The sequence below is a fragment of the Chiloscyllium plagiosum genome, unplaced genomic scaffold, assembly GCF_037043375.1.
Source record: "Chiloscyllium plagiosum isolate Xiang-an unplaced genomic scaffold, Cpla_swu_hap1 HiC_scaffold_19, whole genome shotgun sequence".
NCBI classification, from domain to species: domain Eukaryota; kingdom Metazoa; phylum Chordata; class Chondrichthyes; order Orectolobiformes; family Hemiscylliidae; genus Chiloscyllium; species Chiloscyllium plagiosum.
In genome coordinates this window covers 65,809,883-65,822,972 of record NW_028270157.1, presented here as the reverse complement: position 1 = coordinate 65,822,972, position 13,090 = coordinate 65,809,883, and the positions used below count along the sequence as shown (strand labels likewise).

At 44.2% G+C, this 13,090-nt stretch overlaps 1 protein-coding gene across 1 annotated transcript in view; it reads left to right on the top strand.

The window, feature by feature from the left end:
* The window catches only part of LOC122559483 (uncharacterized), a 183,730-nt gene that overhangs the window by 14,210 nt on the left and 156,430 nt on the right, over window positions 1-13,090 (top strand). Inside the window, exons 6-10 of the mRNA XM_087996932.1 lie at window positions 4,120-4,305; window positions 7,182-7,400; window positions 8,426-8,545; window positions 9,455-9,649; window positions 11,708-11,806. Coding sequence (XP_087853058.1) covers window positions 4,120-4,305; window positions 7,182-7,400; window positions 8,426-8,545; window positions 9,455-9,649; window positions 11,708-11,806 — 819 coding nt within the window. The remainder of the gene's footprint in view (window positions 1-4,119; window positions 4,306-7,181; window positions 7,401-8,425; window positions 8,546-9,454; window positions 9,650-11,707; window positions 11,807-13,090) is intronic.

Below are 13,090 nucleotides of genomic sequence, written 5' to 3'. Positions count from 1 at the left end.
CCATTTTGAAGCAAGTCAGAAAGCAACACAAACATATTCAGATTGGTCTGTGTTACTGGCAATGAAGATATTTTCTCTCCTTCTCTTCCTCTTTCTCAGAAGTCACATGACACCAGGTTATAGTCCATAGGTTTATTTGAAATCACAGACTTTTGGAGCACTGCTCCTTCATCGAGTGAAGTGAAGCGAAGCACACAGGCATAGAATTTATAGGCGGAGAGATCAAAGGATGGTATAAATGGTGTAAGTGGAATATCACCCAGTTGAATAACAAGTCTCTGCAGGTGGTCTAATGTGTCAGAAGCTGAATAGCAAGTGAAGGGATGACCTATGATCCAATTAACTGAGTCAGAGAGATAATTACAAAAAATAAAAAATAAGATGGTGCTGGAGAAAATGGCTGGAATAACATGATAGGTAAAAAAGTTGCATGCCAAGGGTCTAAACAAAGTAATAAGTAAGCCAAAATTGTACAAACTAATTAAGGTAGAGAGATCATCATAGTTTATCAAGGTAATGGTGTTAAAACAGGCCAGTGAGAAAGATTTTACAAACACAGAACAGTATGACAAGTAGCGCAACATGAACTCAAGATCATGATTGAGGCAGTCTTCCTTGGCATGCAACTCTTTTTTTTTAATTAGATTACAACAAGTCCACACCGACCCGTTGAAGCGCAACCCACCCAGACCCATTCCCCTACATTTACCCCTTCACCTAACACTATGGCCCATTCATCTAACCTGCACATTTTTGGACTGTGGGAGGAAACCGGAGCACCCGGAGGAAACCCACGCAGACACGGGGAGAATGTGCAAACTCCACGGACAGTCACCTGAGGCGGGAAGTGAACCCGGGTCCCTGGCGCTGTGAGGCAGCAGTGCTAACCACTGTGCCACCGTGCCGCCCACCTATAATGTTATTCCAGCCATTTGGTTTGTCTCCATCACCATCTTATTTTTTTTGTAATTATCTCTTTGTCTCAATTAATCCAATCATAGGTCATCCCTTCTCTTGCTATTCAGCTTTTGACACATTACTCACACCGTCTTATACTTCTGATCACCTGCAGAAACTTGTTATTCAGCTGGTTGACACTCTACTTATATACCATTTGTGCAATCTATTGATCTCTCTGCCTATAAATTCTGTGTCTATGCACTTCACTACACTTCGCCTGGCGAAGGAGCAGCGCTCCAAAAGCTTGTGATTTCAAATAAACTTGTTGGACTATAATCTGCTGTCATGCGACTTCTGACCTTGTCCACCCCAGTCTAACCCAGTCATTTCCACTTCTTTCTCTTTGAGTTAATGAGTATTTTGTTTCAATGCATGCCCAGCAAACTGTGCACATTCAGAACTCCATCAAGTTCTCCTTTCAGAGACAAGCACCAAAAGTGCTGTAGAAACTCAGCAGGTCTGACAGCATCTGTGGGGAGAGAAAAACAGTTAAAGTCTCAAGCCCGTCTGACTCTTCTTCCTCCAGAAGTGGCCCTTGTATGAAATGAGCCTGTGTACAAGTCATTCCATATGTGCCCAGCAGATGGAACCATTTCCTGAGTCGAATATCTTGGTACCATCCCACTGTAGCATTGAGCACCATCCTGCAGAGTGCTCAGCATTCGACTGAAAGTGTAAACACAGCAAGCTTACAAACGGAGGAATATTTCAACATTGCCATAAGTACAGGCAACGTAACAAACTTTCAGGGCAAAACCCCAAAAGGGGCCCGACAATTGACTTCAAACATACTGTCAAAAAGAAAAGATTGGGAAAGTTCCAAGAAGGGCCCATAAAATTACTTTTCAAAACACTGAAAGGGATTCCTGTAACATTCTCATGTTGTGTGGAATCGTCAAGGTACTGAATGACTGGCTGCACAGAGAAATCTGGACAAATCATGAGAGGAATCCAGCACAGCCTTTCTTCAACATCAGGAGCAATAAGCCTCACTTTCCAACCGAGTTTGGGATGTCATGTTCAGATTCTTGTTAGTGAGCAGCAAGAGGCGTATAAACAAGGATAATCACTCATTAGCACCTTCTTTATTACCTGATCTTGTCTTAGTGGTACACATTTTATGATTTTCCCATGAGCAAGAAAGAAACTAGAATGAAAGTCTGAGCAGGCTGCGTTCTATCTGATTTTCTGTGCAGCCCCTGGGCCTCTGAAGACTTGGCGCAGAACCTTGGAGCACAGTTGATACGTAACGTTAGAACCCAGTGACTCCAGCTCATTGCCTGTATCTCTGGGCTTCCATTTTGGATAATGGGCATCAATATCTCAAAACGTGGCCCATGGGCATGGTGGCACCCACGTCCATGGGCCTTGGCATCTGACATGTGCCAGCTTCTCTGTTCCATGGTGGCACATTGCCAATCCATTCAAGGTATACTTCATTATTATAGTGCCGCGCTCTCACCTCTCATAGCAAAGCTGTGGCAGGGATAATGTGTGCACTTTGCAGGCACTTGGATAACTGGTTGGACTAGGTTGAATCTCAGGGCTTTTTGTCTACTGTTTTTGTGCTCACTCACCTTGTGCCGACCCGGATGCACACAGCAAATCTGCCCTGCCTCGCCACTTAACACGGACGCGAAGCCGGGCAGCTCATCGTGGTTGTCAGGATCTACCAGTCACGCAGCTGGCAATATTGCTGCATGACCATGTCAGATCAGCGCTGTACCTGCATCGGGCGTCATCAGCTGGCACAGGAAAGACACTGCACATGTTTCAACCAAACAGCCATGTCTTCAGGTCAGTGGGGAGTAGTGTCTCGAGTGACACGGCCTCCAATCAGGGGGTCCCCAGGTACAGGATTGGTGTCTCCTCGGAGATGATGAGGAGCCAAATTTTGGGCAACTCGACTTGGCTGTTCTGTCCAATTAAGGGCTATTGTCTTCCTGAGCTCAGAAAAAAGGAAAAGCATGAGATGGCTCAGTGGTTAGCACTGCTACCTCACAGCGCCAGGGACCCAGGTTCGATGCCACCCTCAGGCAACTGTCCGTGTGGAACTTGTACATTTTCCCCGTGTCTGTGTGGGTTTCCTCCGGGTGCTCCGGTTTCCTCCCACAGTCTAAAGGTGTGCAGGTTTGATGGATTTGTCATGCTAAATTGCCCATAGTAATCTTTGATGTGCAGGTTAGGTGGATTGGCCATGGGAAATGCGGGTTACAGGGTCTGAATGGGATGATCTTCAGAGAGTTGGTGCAGACTCAATGGGCTGAATGGCCTCTTTCCACACTGTAGGGATCCTATGATTGAGTGAGATGATAGCGAATGGCACAGCTGTCAGTGCTGGGGTCTGGTGGTCTAAAGATGTTGAAGTGTCCTGTGAGTGTGGGTACAAGGCCATGCAACGTTAACAGTGCGGGGCATTGTAGTGGGTGTGAGCAGTTGTGAGAATGGTAGGGACTGAACCTTAGCGGGAGGAGGGTTCAGTAGCAGAGTCTGAGTTAGCAGAGAGGATATGGTGATATATACTCTGACGGAACAGAAAAGGGTCATTGGCATCTTTCCTACATCCTAGGGCAGCTGAGACTGCACTGACTTGATGGTAACTTTAGACCAGACTGGCAGGGTCTGGTGTTGTGTTGATGTTGGGCAGGGAGGTGGATGCAAACCCCTTCCACTCAGTACCACCTCATCCACTAGGACCTCCAGTTCCCTGTCTGCAAAGCAGGACATAAATTGCCCCATGTCAACCCCGTCTGGGGTAAATGTCACACACCGTGCAGGGCAGTGCCAGGTCTGAAGTGGCCTTGGAAATATTGTGTTCATTTCAGGATATTTCAGCAGGAATGGTTTTCCTGCTACAGTGAGGGATATAATTAAGGGAGTCACAGACAAGTGAGTGGGGGATCAAAATAACGCCTTGTCAAATTACCATAAGACTCAGCCCGACAGATCTGAGGAGCTGGAGGGTCGTGAGGAATGTTAGTTTTGTGCATTAAACCAGATGAACTACAACCTGATTTCCTGTTTCTTTTCTCTGTTTGTCATCTGCACGTGGGGACTTGTTGAATTGCTGAATTGTAAAACATTATGGTAGAACATAGGAGCAAACAACTAGAACAAACTTGTGATAAACCATTTCTTGTTTTCCTTCTCTGTTTCTAGGTTGTTTTTGCCCACCAGAAATTATCCCGGGAACAGCGAACCAGCCGGCTGTATCAGGGCATCCCTGCCCCTGTGTATCAGGCTTTATCACGTCCAATAACTTCCCGAGTCTGTACCAGAACGGCGCAGACATGTACTGGTTCTTCAACATGGCCCAGTTGTCTAACACCACTCAGCGGTACACAGGTAAATGGCAACTCCATTCCTAAAGGTGAAATTAAACTGCTGCACAATTCACTGTCCAGAAAGCAGACTCTTTGGTAGCCAGATTTGCCATTCAGTCTGGAGCACATTTTGGAAGGTTTAAGCACATGACCTTTTGCCTTGTGCAGTTCCTCCTATTATTGATCACATGAGCCTTTGTGGGAGTCAGTGATCAGTGGCCGCAGGGGCTCCCAGACCTGTCTGCTTTCCAGAATCAGCTCAAACTGTTGTTCACAATTTTGAGCATGCAGGCGACACTACATCCTGGGCATTGATAGTACTCTACTGCTCCTTTCTCAGTCCAGCTTGAAGGATATGGGAGAAGAAAGCTCCCCACTTCCCTATGATTCTTTCTGTCTTGGTCACAGGAATGCTGAAGGTGCAAATCTTTAAACGTGGGACAGTTTGCTCACCAGAATGTAAACCCGATAAGAATGAGATGTTGGATTGGCGAGGAATGGGAACTTCATCTGACCCAGCCATTTGTCCATGGCTAGGATCATCACCATAATGTTGCTGGTCTCCTGGGGGTATTTCAGCCAATGAGGATTGTCCATGTGATGGAAGCATGGCTGCAGTTCCTGTCAGTGCAGTAGGCCAGTGAACCCCATGCAGAGAAAGAAAAGAACTTTTAAATTGTTTCAATCTCTGCAACTGATCACATGAGATGCAATGATTTTGCAAAGTTTTAGTACTGTCCGCACAGCTCCTTAACAACCTGGCATGAAAGAGAGACTGGCAGGAATGTACATTTGCATAGCACCTGTCATGATCTGAGTACATGCCAAGTGCTTTACAGCTGATGGTATACTGCAGACACTGTCGCATAGTAGGAAATGGAACATAGCAAGCTCCATAATCAGCAGTGAGGTGATTTACTTGATAATTTGTTTGAGTGATATGTGTTGAGCCCAGGATACCAGGGGATACCTACCAGCTTTACTTTGACAGAGGTGAACACAAAAGCTCCCATGGTGCACAAGGTGGACAGGTCTCCGATGTAACAGTCTTCAGCGTTGGGACATGCCTGTTTCACACATGACTTCAGTTCCAAAGTGGATTCTGACAAATGGTCACTGGACTCAAAACAATAACTCTGATTTCTCTCCACAGGTGCTGCCAGACCTGCTGAGCTTTTCCAGCAATTTCTATTTTTTTTTCCAAAGCAAATATTTGCCTTCATAATGTCCTCACTATGAGCGATCAACACTGACCAGGGATATCATTGCCAAAACCTGATTATATGCCAATTTTCATCATTGATAGTTGTGGGACCTTCTGTGCGCAGACTGGCTGCCACCTTTCTCTGTATCACAACAGAGATTAGTTCTAAATGTTTGTCTTTGGTGAAGGTATTTGCACAGCCTGTGAACATAACAGGTGGTTAGTTACATAGGAATGAATGAAAAGACAGGCAGAGGGGGATTCCATTCTAACCAGGCTATCCAAATGCAAACAAGGCTGGAGAAACTCAGCAAGTCTGGAAAGAAAAACAAAGTTAATATCTCAAGTCTGGTATGTCTCTTCCTCTTCCGGACTGTGCTTGTTAATCCCATTACAAATCAGCAACCATGACTCACCAAGATCCCAAACAACACAACCCAGAAAAGGCCAGACCAGGTTAAAGTAAATCCCTCGGGTTGGGAGTGAAAGGAATTCTGTGGAGTTCCTCACCAGTCCCTGAAAGTGATCAACAAACGTTGTAAATGTTGGAGGTGTGACAGACAGGCTTTCCAAAAGCAATTGAATAATAATTAGATTGCCTGTACATTATTCACCTTGATTGAGGCATTAATATTAGATGCTCGGTAGCGCACAACTTAACCATTGCTAAAAAGAAGTTTTGCTTTACCTGTGATTTTGTTGTTGGAAATTACTTATTAATTAATCCACTCTGGGTGAGGAGTTACACTGGAGTTTAGGATCATCAGTCTGGCCTGATGAAGCATTTCTGTATGCTAGAAGTTGCATATGTAAATACACAGGACCCTGTTTTATGAAGGCAAATTGAATTTATACAAACATTGCACCTTTTTTCAAACCAAGGCATCCTGGAGACTGCCAACTCTGCTGCATCCCCATGGAAATTCCTTGACCAATCAGACTCTGCCTACTTTGTCTCAGGATTTCAGATTGACAGTCAGCTGTTCTTGCTGCATTTCCATGACAATGATGGCCCAGCCAATCAGTAGAGTCTAGATTAGAGTGGTGCTGGAAAAGCACAGCAGGTCAGGCAGCATCCGAGGAGCAGGAAAATCCACGTTTCGGGCAAAAGCCCTTCATCAGGAATAGAGACTGAAGGAAGGTAGCAAAGAGTACAATGGGTGAATGGGGGTGGGGATGAAGGTGATTGGTCAGAGAAGTACCCTCATCTCAAGCTGTATAACATGCTGTCATTATTTTAAGTCTGCCCCTTGCCTGCCAGTTCTGATTAGTCCAAGACAAACAAGTTCAACTTCTAGTCAAGTTTTAACAATGCAGAAGTATTCGCTTGGACACCATGGAGATCACCCTGTATTTCTTTGAAGTAGTGCCTGAGGATATTTTACAGAGTCTGATTTTCTATCTCGTTTATGGAGATTGGTGTCTTGTGTTTTTTATTGGTTATGTTGACATAAGTTGTTATTGAATCGCAGTCTAGATTCTGTGCTTGTATCTGAAATAGGGCTGGAATCCATCTCAGTTATGACTCAGAAGTAGGACAGATGCCACTGAGTCATACATGTCTCTAACAGCATAAGGGCATCAGGATTATTCATACTATCCTTATCTATGTTTGAAGTAATTAGTGCACACCATGAACACGATACAGAACTGTAACTTCCACTAACTAATGCCTGTATTGTTGTTCCACATAGGAATCCGATTCCGGGTGGAGTCACTCTCTGTGGAGTCCCAGGAGGATTACATCTCCTTTGGATGTGGAACAGATCCCGATCGACAGAAACAGTTCACACTGACCCAGAAAAACTTGAACATCACGACCTTTCACCTCTCCAATTGCACAGACTCCTGGGTCCATTTCTATTCTGGCCCCAACGTGCCGAACACAAGTTTCAAAATTTACTATGAAATGGGTGAGTTTTGTTTAATTATTTGCTCATAATCACCAAGCCCAAATCTAGTCCTCTCCAACTCTTATCAAACGTAAACTGCGAATCAGGACTTCACTTCAGAGCAAATCTATGAAATAAGCAATTTGAAACTGATTAGATTGTATTGAAATGTCATGTCCCATATAAAGAACATAAACATCAGTTGAATGTTGTGCCTAGAATATTCAGTGAACACAGAGAGACTGACCCATAATGCCTCAGATTATGTTAAGCAAATAACACAGTGGGGTGAATTCTTCCTTCCCGCGCAGTACATTTCAATGATACAGTGAGGAAAGACAGTGAAAACTGGTGTTTGGGAAAACAGGTCTCTCTCTTTGTCTAAGTAGCCCACTTTGCTGGGCATTTAGACAGTGTGACATTTCTGCAACAGCAAATTGTATATTCACAAAGGTATAGATCCACAAGTCCACAAGTCTTTGGGTTAAGAAACCGTATTCCCATAAAACACAGAGATAAGGAGCCAGTCTTCTGTGTTTGTGTTTTATTTCATTAACTGGATCCTAATGTTACATTGCAGCATCACTATAGAACCCTGCACCTAATGGATGTGAGGGAGGGGTTGAGGGATCACACAAAGATAACTTCCCTGAGACTTGAACCATTTGCTAGGATAACTACTGTTCTACTTCCACAAAGCCCCAAATAGCTGAAGTCTTCATACAGCCGCATATCTTACTGAAAGCTGTGGAGTGGCATACTGACCTTGAGTGATGTCCAATCAACTGTCCATTGTACGTTGAAAATGAGAAGTATTCTCTCATTGACTGAAATGATGTATGTGGCTGAACCGATGGAGTCTGTTTTATATCATTGGCGAAAAGTCAGGATTGTCTCCATCATGGATTTTGACAATGTGGAGTCTTCCTTAAATGAATTTGTGTTTGTAATGGAAGGGGGAAGGGAAAGTCTTGCCCAGACTTTCTCTAACTCGCCCTTGCACTGTGTGAACACATTAATATTCCGGTGTGCCCTTGGTTTTGCAGTGCCCCGTCTGTGCCTGAACCTGAGTTGTGACGTCAATGCAGTTTGTCACAGAGACAGCACCGGGTCCCTGGTATGTAGCTGCAAACCAGGCTGGAGGAGATCAGGTCCCAGGTGTTACGGTAAGGCAGTCCCACCACATGCATTTCTCTCCACTGAAGCCAGTTTTTATACTGTCCCGGTTTGTGTTTGGAGCCTGATGGAGCTGCAGCTGAACCCTGGAGTTTGCATGGAGCCTGGATCCTGGTGTGGGAGCTTGGCTCAGTCACTAGCTCATTGAGCTCTGAATCAGGAGGTCAAGGGTTCAAGTCCACTTAAAGAATTGACCACTCAATGTCACTGAACTGCCTACTCATGGTTCAAGACTCAATGCTTGAATCCATGTTACAGAATTAAATATGCATGATAGATTTATAAAGGATCCTCTCTATAGATAGATTACTTACAGTGTGGAAACAGGCCCTTCGGCCCAACAAGTCCACATCGACCCGCCGAAGCTCAACCCACCCATACCCCTACATTTACTCCTTACCTAACACTACGGACAATTTAGAATGGCCAATTCACCTGACCTGCACATCTTTGGACTGTAGGAGGAAACCGGAACACCCGGAGGAAACCCACACAGACACGGGGAGAATGTGCAAACTCCACACAGTCAGTCCCTGAGGCGGGAAATGAACCCGGCTCTCTGGCGCTGTGAGGCAGCAGTGCTAACCACTGTGCCACCGTGCTGCCCACAATCCAGCAGAACAATCCAGAAGTCTTGTTTTTTTTGGTCAATATTAAAGAAACATGTTATATTTTAAATCTCAGCTCACTAGCACCTGTATGCTAGCTGCAAGTTACATTATTTGTGTCTGAGGAACTTATCAAGGAGATCTTGCTAATTCCAAAAACACCCTGTTCTCTTGTGATACTATCAGTACATTAATCATTCATGATCAATCTCTGTTCTAGCTGTGCGCACTCTTCCTTTGCAGTAATGATTGAATATTAACATGCTGTCTACCTCTCCACTTCTTCCCTAGAGCTCAGGAACATGGTACAAGCTGTAACAGCCAGTGTCACAGGACCCAATGTCACACTGAGATGGACAGTCGTCCCAATACCCGGAACTGAGATTCTCAACTACCAAGTTAACACAAACTGCACAAACCACACCAACGGGATCATCCAGCTACAAACTCACCAACCTGGAAACACCACCAGTTTAGTTTTAACTGGTATGTATTTCTGATCTCACCGTGTCTTCTCTATCCTTAAACCTCTTTCAACAAAGAAGCAGCAATAACCTGGTCTACGAATCCTGCTATTATCATTGTTAATAATGTGATTATAAGTTGTAATTTTCCAAGTTTTGCCTTTTTTCTACTTCTTTCAATTCCAAAACTTTTACTGGGGTCAGACTCCCATCTGCTTCCAGTATCCAGACTGTGTCCATTGACCCTGAGTGCAGATAGTGCATTTTGCAAAGTTTACATGGGTTCTGTTCATGTGAGCCAGTACTGATGAACATGACCCATCGGTCTTCATGCAGACTGGAAACAGGGATGGGGGCACTGAGTTGGGAGGAAGTACAGAACTTTAGCTGAAACTTCAAATCCAGTTTACAGAACCTGAGAGGACTACAGCAGGAAGTCATGGGTATTGTACACCTACTTCAGTGACATGCACTGAACAGTGTCCTAAGGTACCGAGGTCTGGTTTCTTTGTCATTTGAGACCTCTGTCCAGAGTATTATTCCACTGGCTACAGTCATTTAACATTTCAGTAAGCTGAGGCAAATCCTAACCTTGAGATATTTGACAACCATCTCAATGGAATCAGGATGGCGTTCACAAATTTGCACTGAGATTGGCTAACTCAACAAAAAACTTCTATTGCATTTGTAAGATGATAAAATGTTTATGTGGCACTGATAACAGTAAAATGTCCAAGTGTTTCCCTAGAGTGTTAGCAAAGAAACTTTGACACTAAGACAGAGAAGACAATGTTAAGACAAGTGGTAAAATGAAGTATGTTAGTCAAAGAGGTGTAACTACGGGGTGTTTAAAGGAGCAGGGACACCCTAGGAGTCACAGCAAGGAGGTCCTAATGCTGAAGCCTGGGCAGCTGACAGCACAGCCACCAAAGATGGGGCAATTAAAATGGAAAATACTCAAGAGGCCAGATGTGGAGGAGCATGGATGTTTTGATGCACAGAGAGATCTGGGTGTTCAGGTCCATTGTTCCCTGAAGGTAGCATCGCAGGTCGATAGAGTGGCCAAGAAGGCATATGGCATGCTTTCCCTCATCAGACAGAGTATTGAGCACAAGAGTTAACAGGTCATGTTAAAGTTGTGTAGGACATTGGTTCTGCCACATTTGGAATACTGCGTACAGTTCTTGTCACCACATTACCAAAAGGATGTGGATGCTTTGGAGAAGGTGCAGACGAGGTTCATCAGGATGTTGTCCAGTATGGGGAGCACTAGCTATGAAGAGATGTTGAGTAGATTAGGATTATTTTCATTAGAAAGACGGAGGTTGAGGGGAACCTGATTGAGGTCTACAAAATCATGGGATGTATAGACAGGGTGGATAGCAAGAAGCTTTTTCCCCCAGAGTGGAGGACTCAATTACTAGGGGTCACAAGTTCAAGATGAGAGGGGAAATGTTGAAGGGAGATATGCATGGAAAGGTCTTTACACAGAGGATGGTGGGTGCCTGAAACACATTGCCAGCAGAGGTGGTGAGGCGGGCACGATAGCGTCATTTAAGATGTATCTAGACAGATACATGAATGGCAGGGAGCAGAGGGAAACAGATCCTTGGAAAATAGGCAACAGGTTTAGATAGAGGATCTGGATCTGGCTTGGTAGGCTGAAGGGCCTGTTTCCATGCTGTAATTTTTTTGCTTTTTCTTTTGCTTGTTATCTCAAAGTTGTGGGCAGGAGACGAATTTGGAGATAGAGGTATGGCAAGACCAAAGAGGCATTACAAACAAGGGCAAGAATTTTAAAATTGAATAATTACTAGATAGATCAACAGTTACGGGGGTGAAATGTGAATGGGAGTGTTTGGATGTGGCAGTAGAGTTTACAATGGGCTCAGGTTTAACAGGATATAAACTAATCCAGACGAGCAGGGTTTGATCATTGGATCTTCCAAATCTGGCTCAACCCTCCTTTGAAGTGGATTCCATCACTTAGATACATGAGAGACTCCGAGGGGTATTAATGGAAGTTACTTTTCGCATGTTTTGTATATAGCTTCGGTGACTAATGTGACTGAAATTCCAGGTCTGGGCTCCCTATCACTGTGTACCACTGTGATCCAGGTAAACACCTCCTCTGATGGCCTGGTGACCACTCAGCCTTTTACCTTCAGGACCTACTCTGGTGAGTATTTTTTTTTCCAAACCTCTCCTTCAATGTTTCATAAACTGTGGATTGTCAAACAACTCACCATAATTTAGGCCAGTATTCAATGGAAAGCAGAATTGGACTGTACAACATAGCTCAGTAACAGTTGTCTTCAGGACTGGCAGTTAATAGAGTCAAGGGGCAGCTGTTTTGTCAGAGCAATCTCCTTTGGATGCTCTTCAATACTTAGATGACACGGGGGAGGAGACTGAAGGAACCTTTGCCTCAAGATTGAAGATGCTGAGAGGAATGAGTGGACTCCTGGTTGCTGAACTAGTCAATACCAATACTAATGATCTTCACAGACAGAATAATTCCCACTGATGTCACACAAGGTCATAGTGATGTGGAATCAGCTCATTGATAAAACAGTGTTTTCTGTACCAATTCTAACCACTGATTGTTAGAAATTTGGTGAGAAATGGGGATGATGTGGAGTTATCAGTGTCAAAAACAAATTGAATAACGTCCATAACGTGATGATTCCTAAAATAGTGGAACCGTATAAAGCTTATTCCAAGGAAGGCTCTGATTCTGAGATATTTAGTCATTCCTCTCAAAGGGAAAATCTGTCGTTAAACTTTAAACCAAGTGACCAGGTCAAACAAGTATTTTCACCCATCTGTCTCTAGCCACCCTGGGCTACAGCCATTTCATTTCTGGTTGAGAGAAATCTTTATGCTACAGAATGAAAGGGCACATAATCACTGTTAAGTACTTTGAGATTCATTTTGGAAAAAGGGCAATAAAAACTTTGTAGAAGCTCCCCTCAGGCCATTAAATAGATTGGTAGAGCACAGACTGTGATATAGAGTCACAACACAAAGGCACTTTGACTGAGTGCGGCAAATTCTTTAAGAAAATTAACTTGTGGAAATCTAGGAACTAAGCAGCATGACGAAGGTTGAGGTACCAAATCACTGATAGTGGTCAGCTGCAAAATGCATCACAACACATCTAATATTAACCTTTATCTTAAGGAGACCAGAGTACAAAATGTAGAGAGTTATGTAACAGACACTAAGGTTGCGTTTTGACCATTAAGTTATAATGCTAGGTTGCACAAACTGAGCTTGAAACCAGGAGATTGCAAAAAGGTACGGTGGGTGGCATGGTGGCTCAGTGGTTAGCACTGTTGCCTCACAGTGCCAGAGACCCGGGTTCAATTCCCGCCTCCGGCGACTGTCTGTGTGGAGTTTGCACATTCTCCCCGTGTCTGCGTGGGCTTCCTCCCACTATCCAAAAAAAATGTGCAGGTTA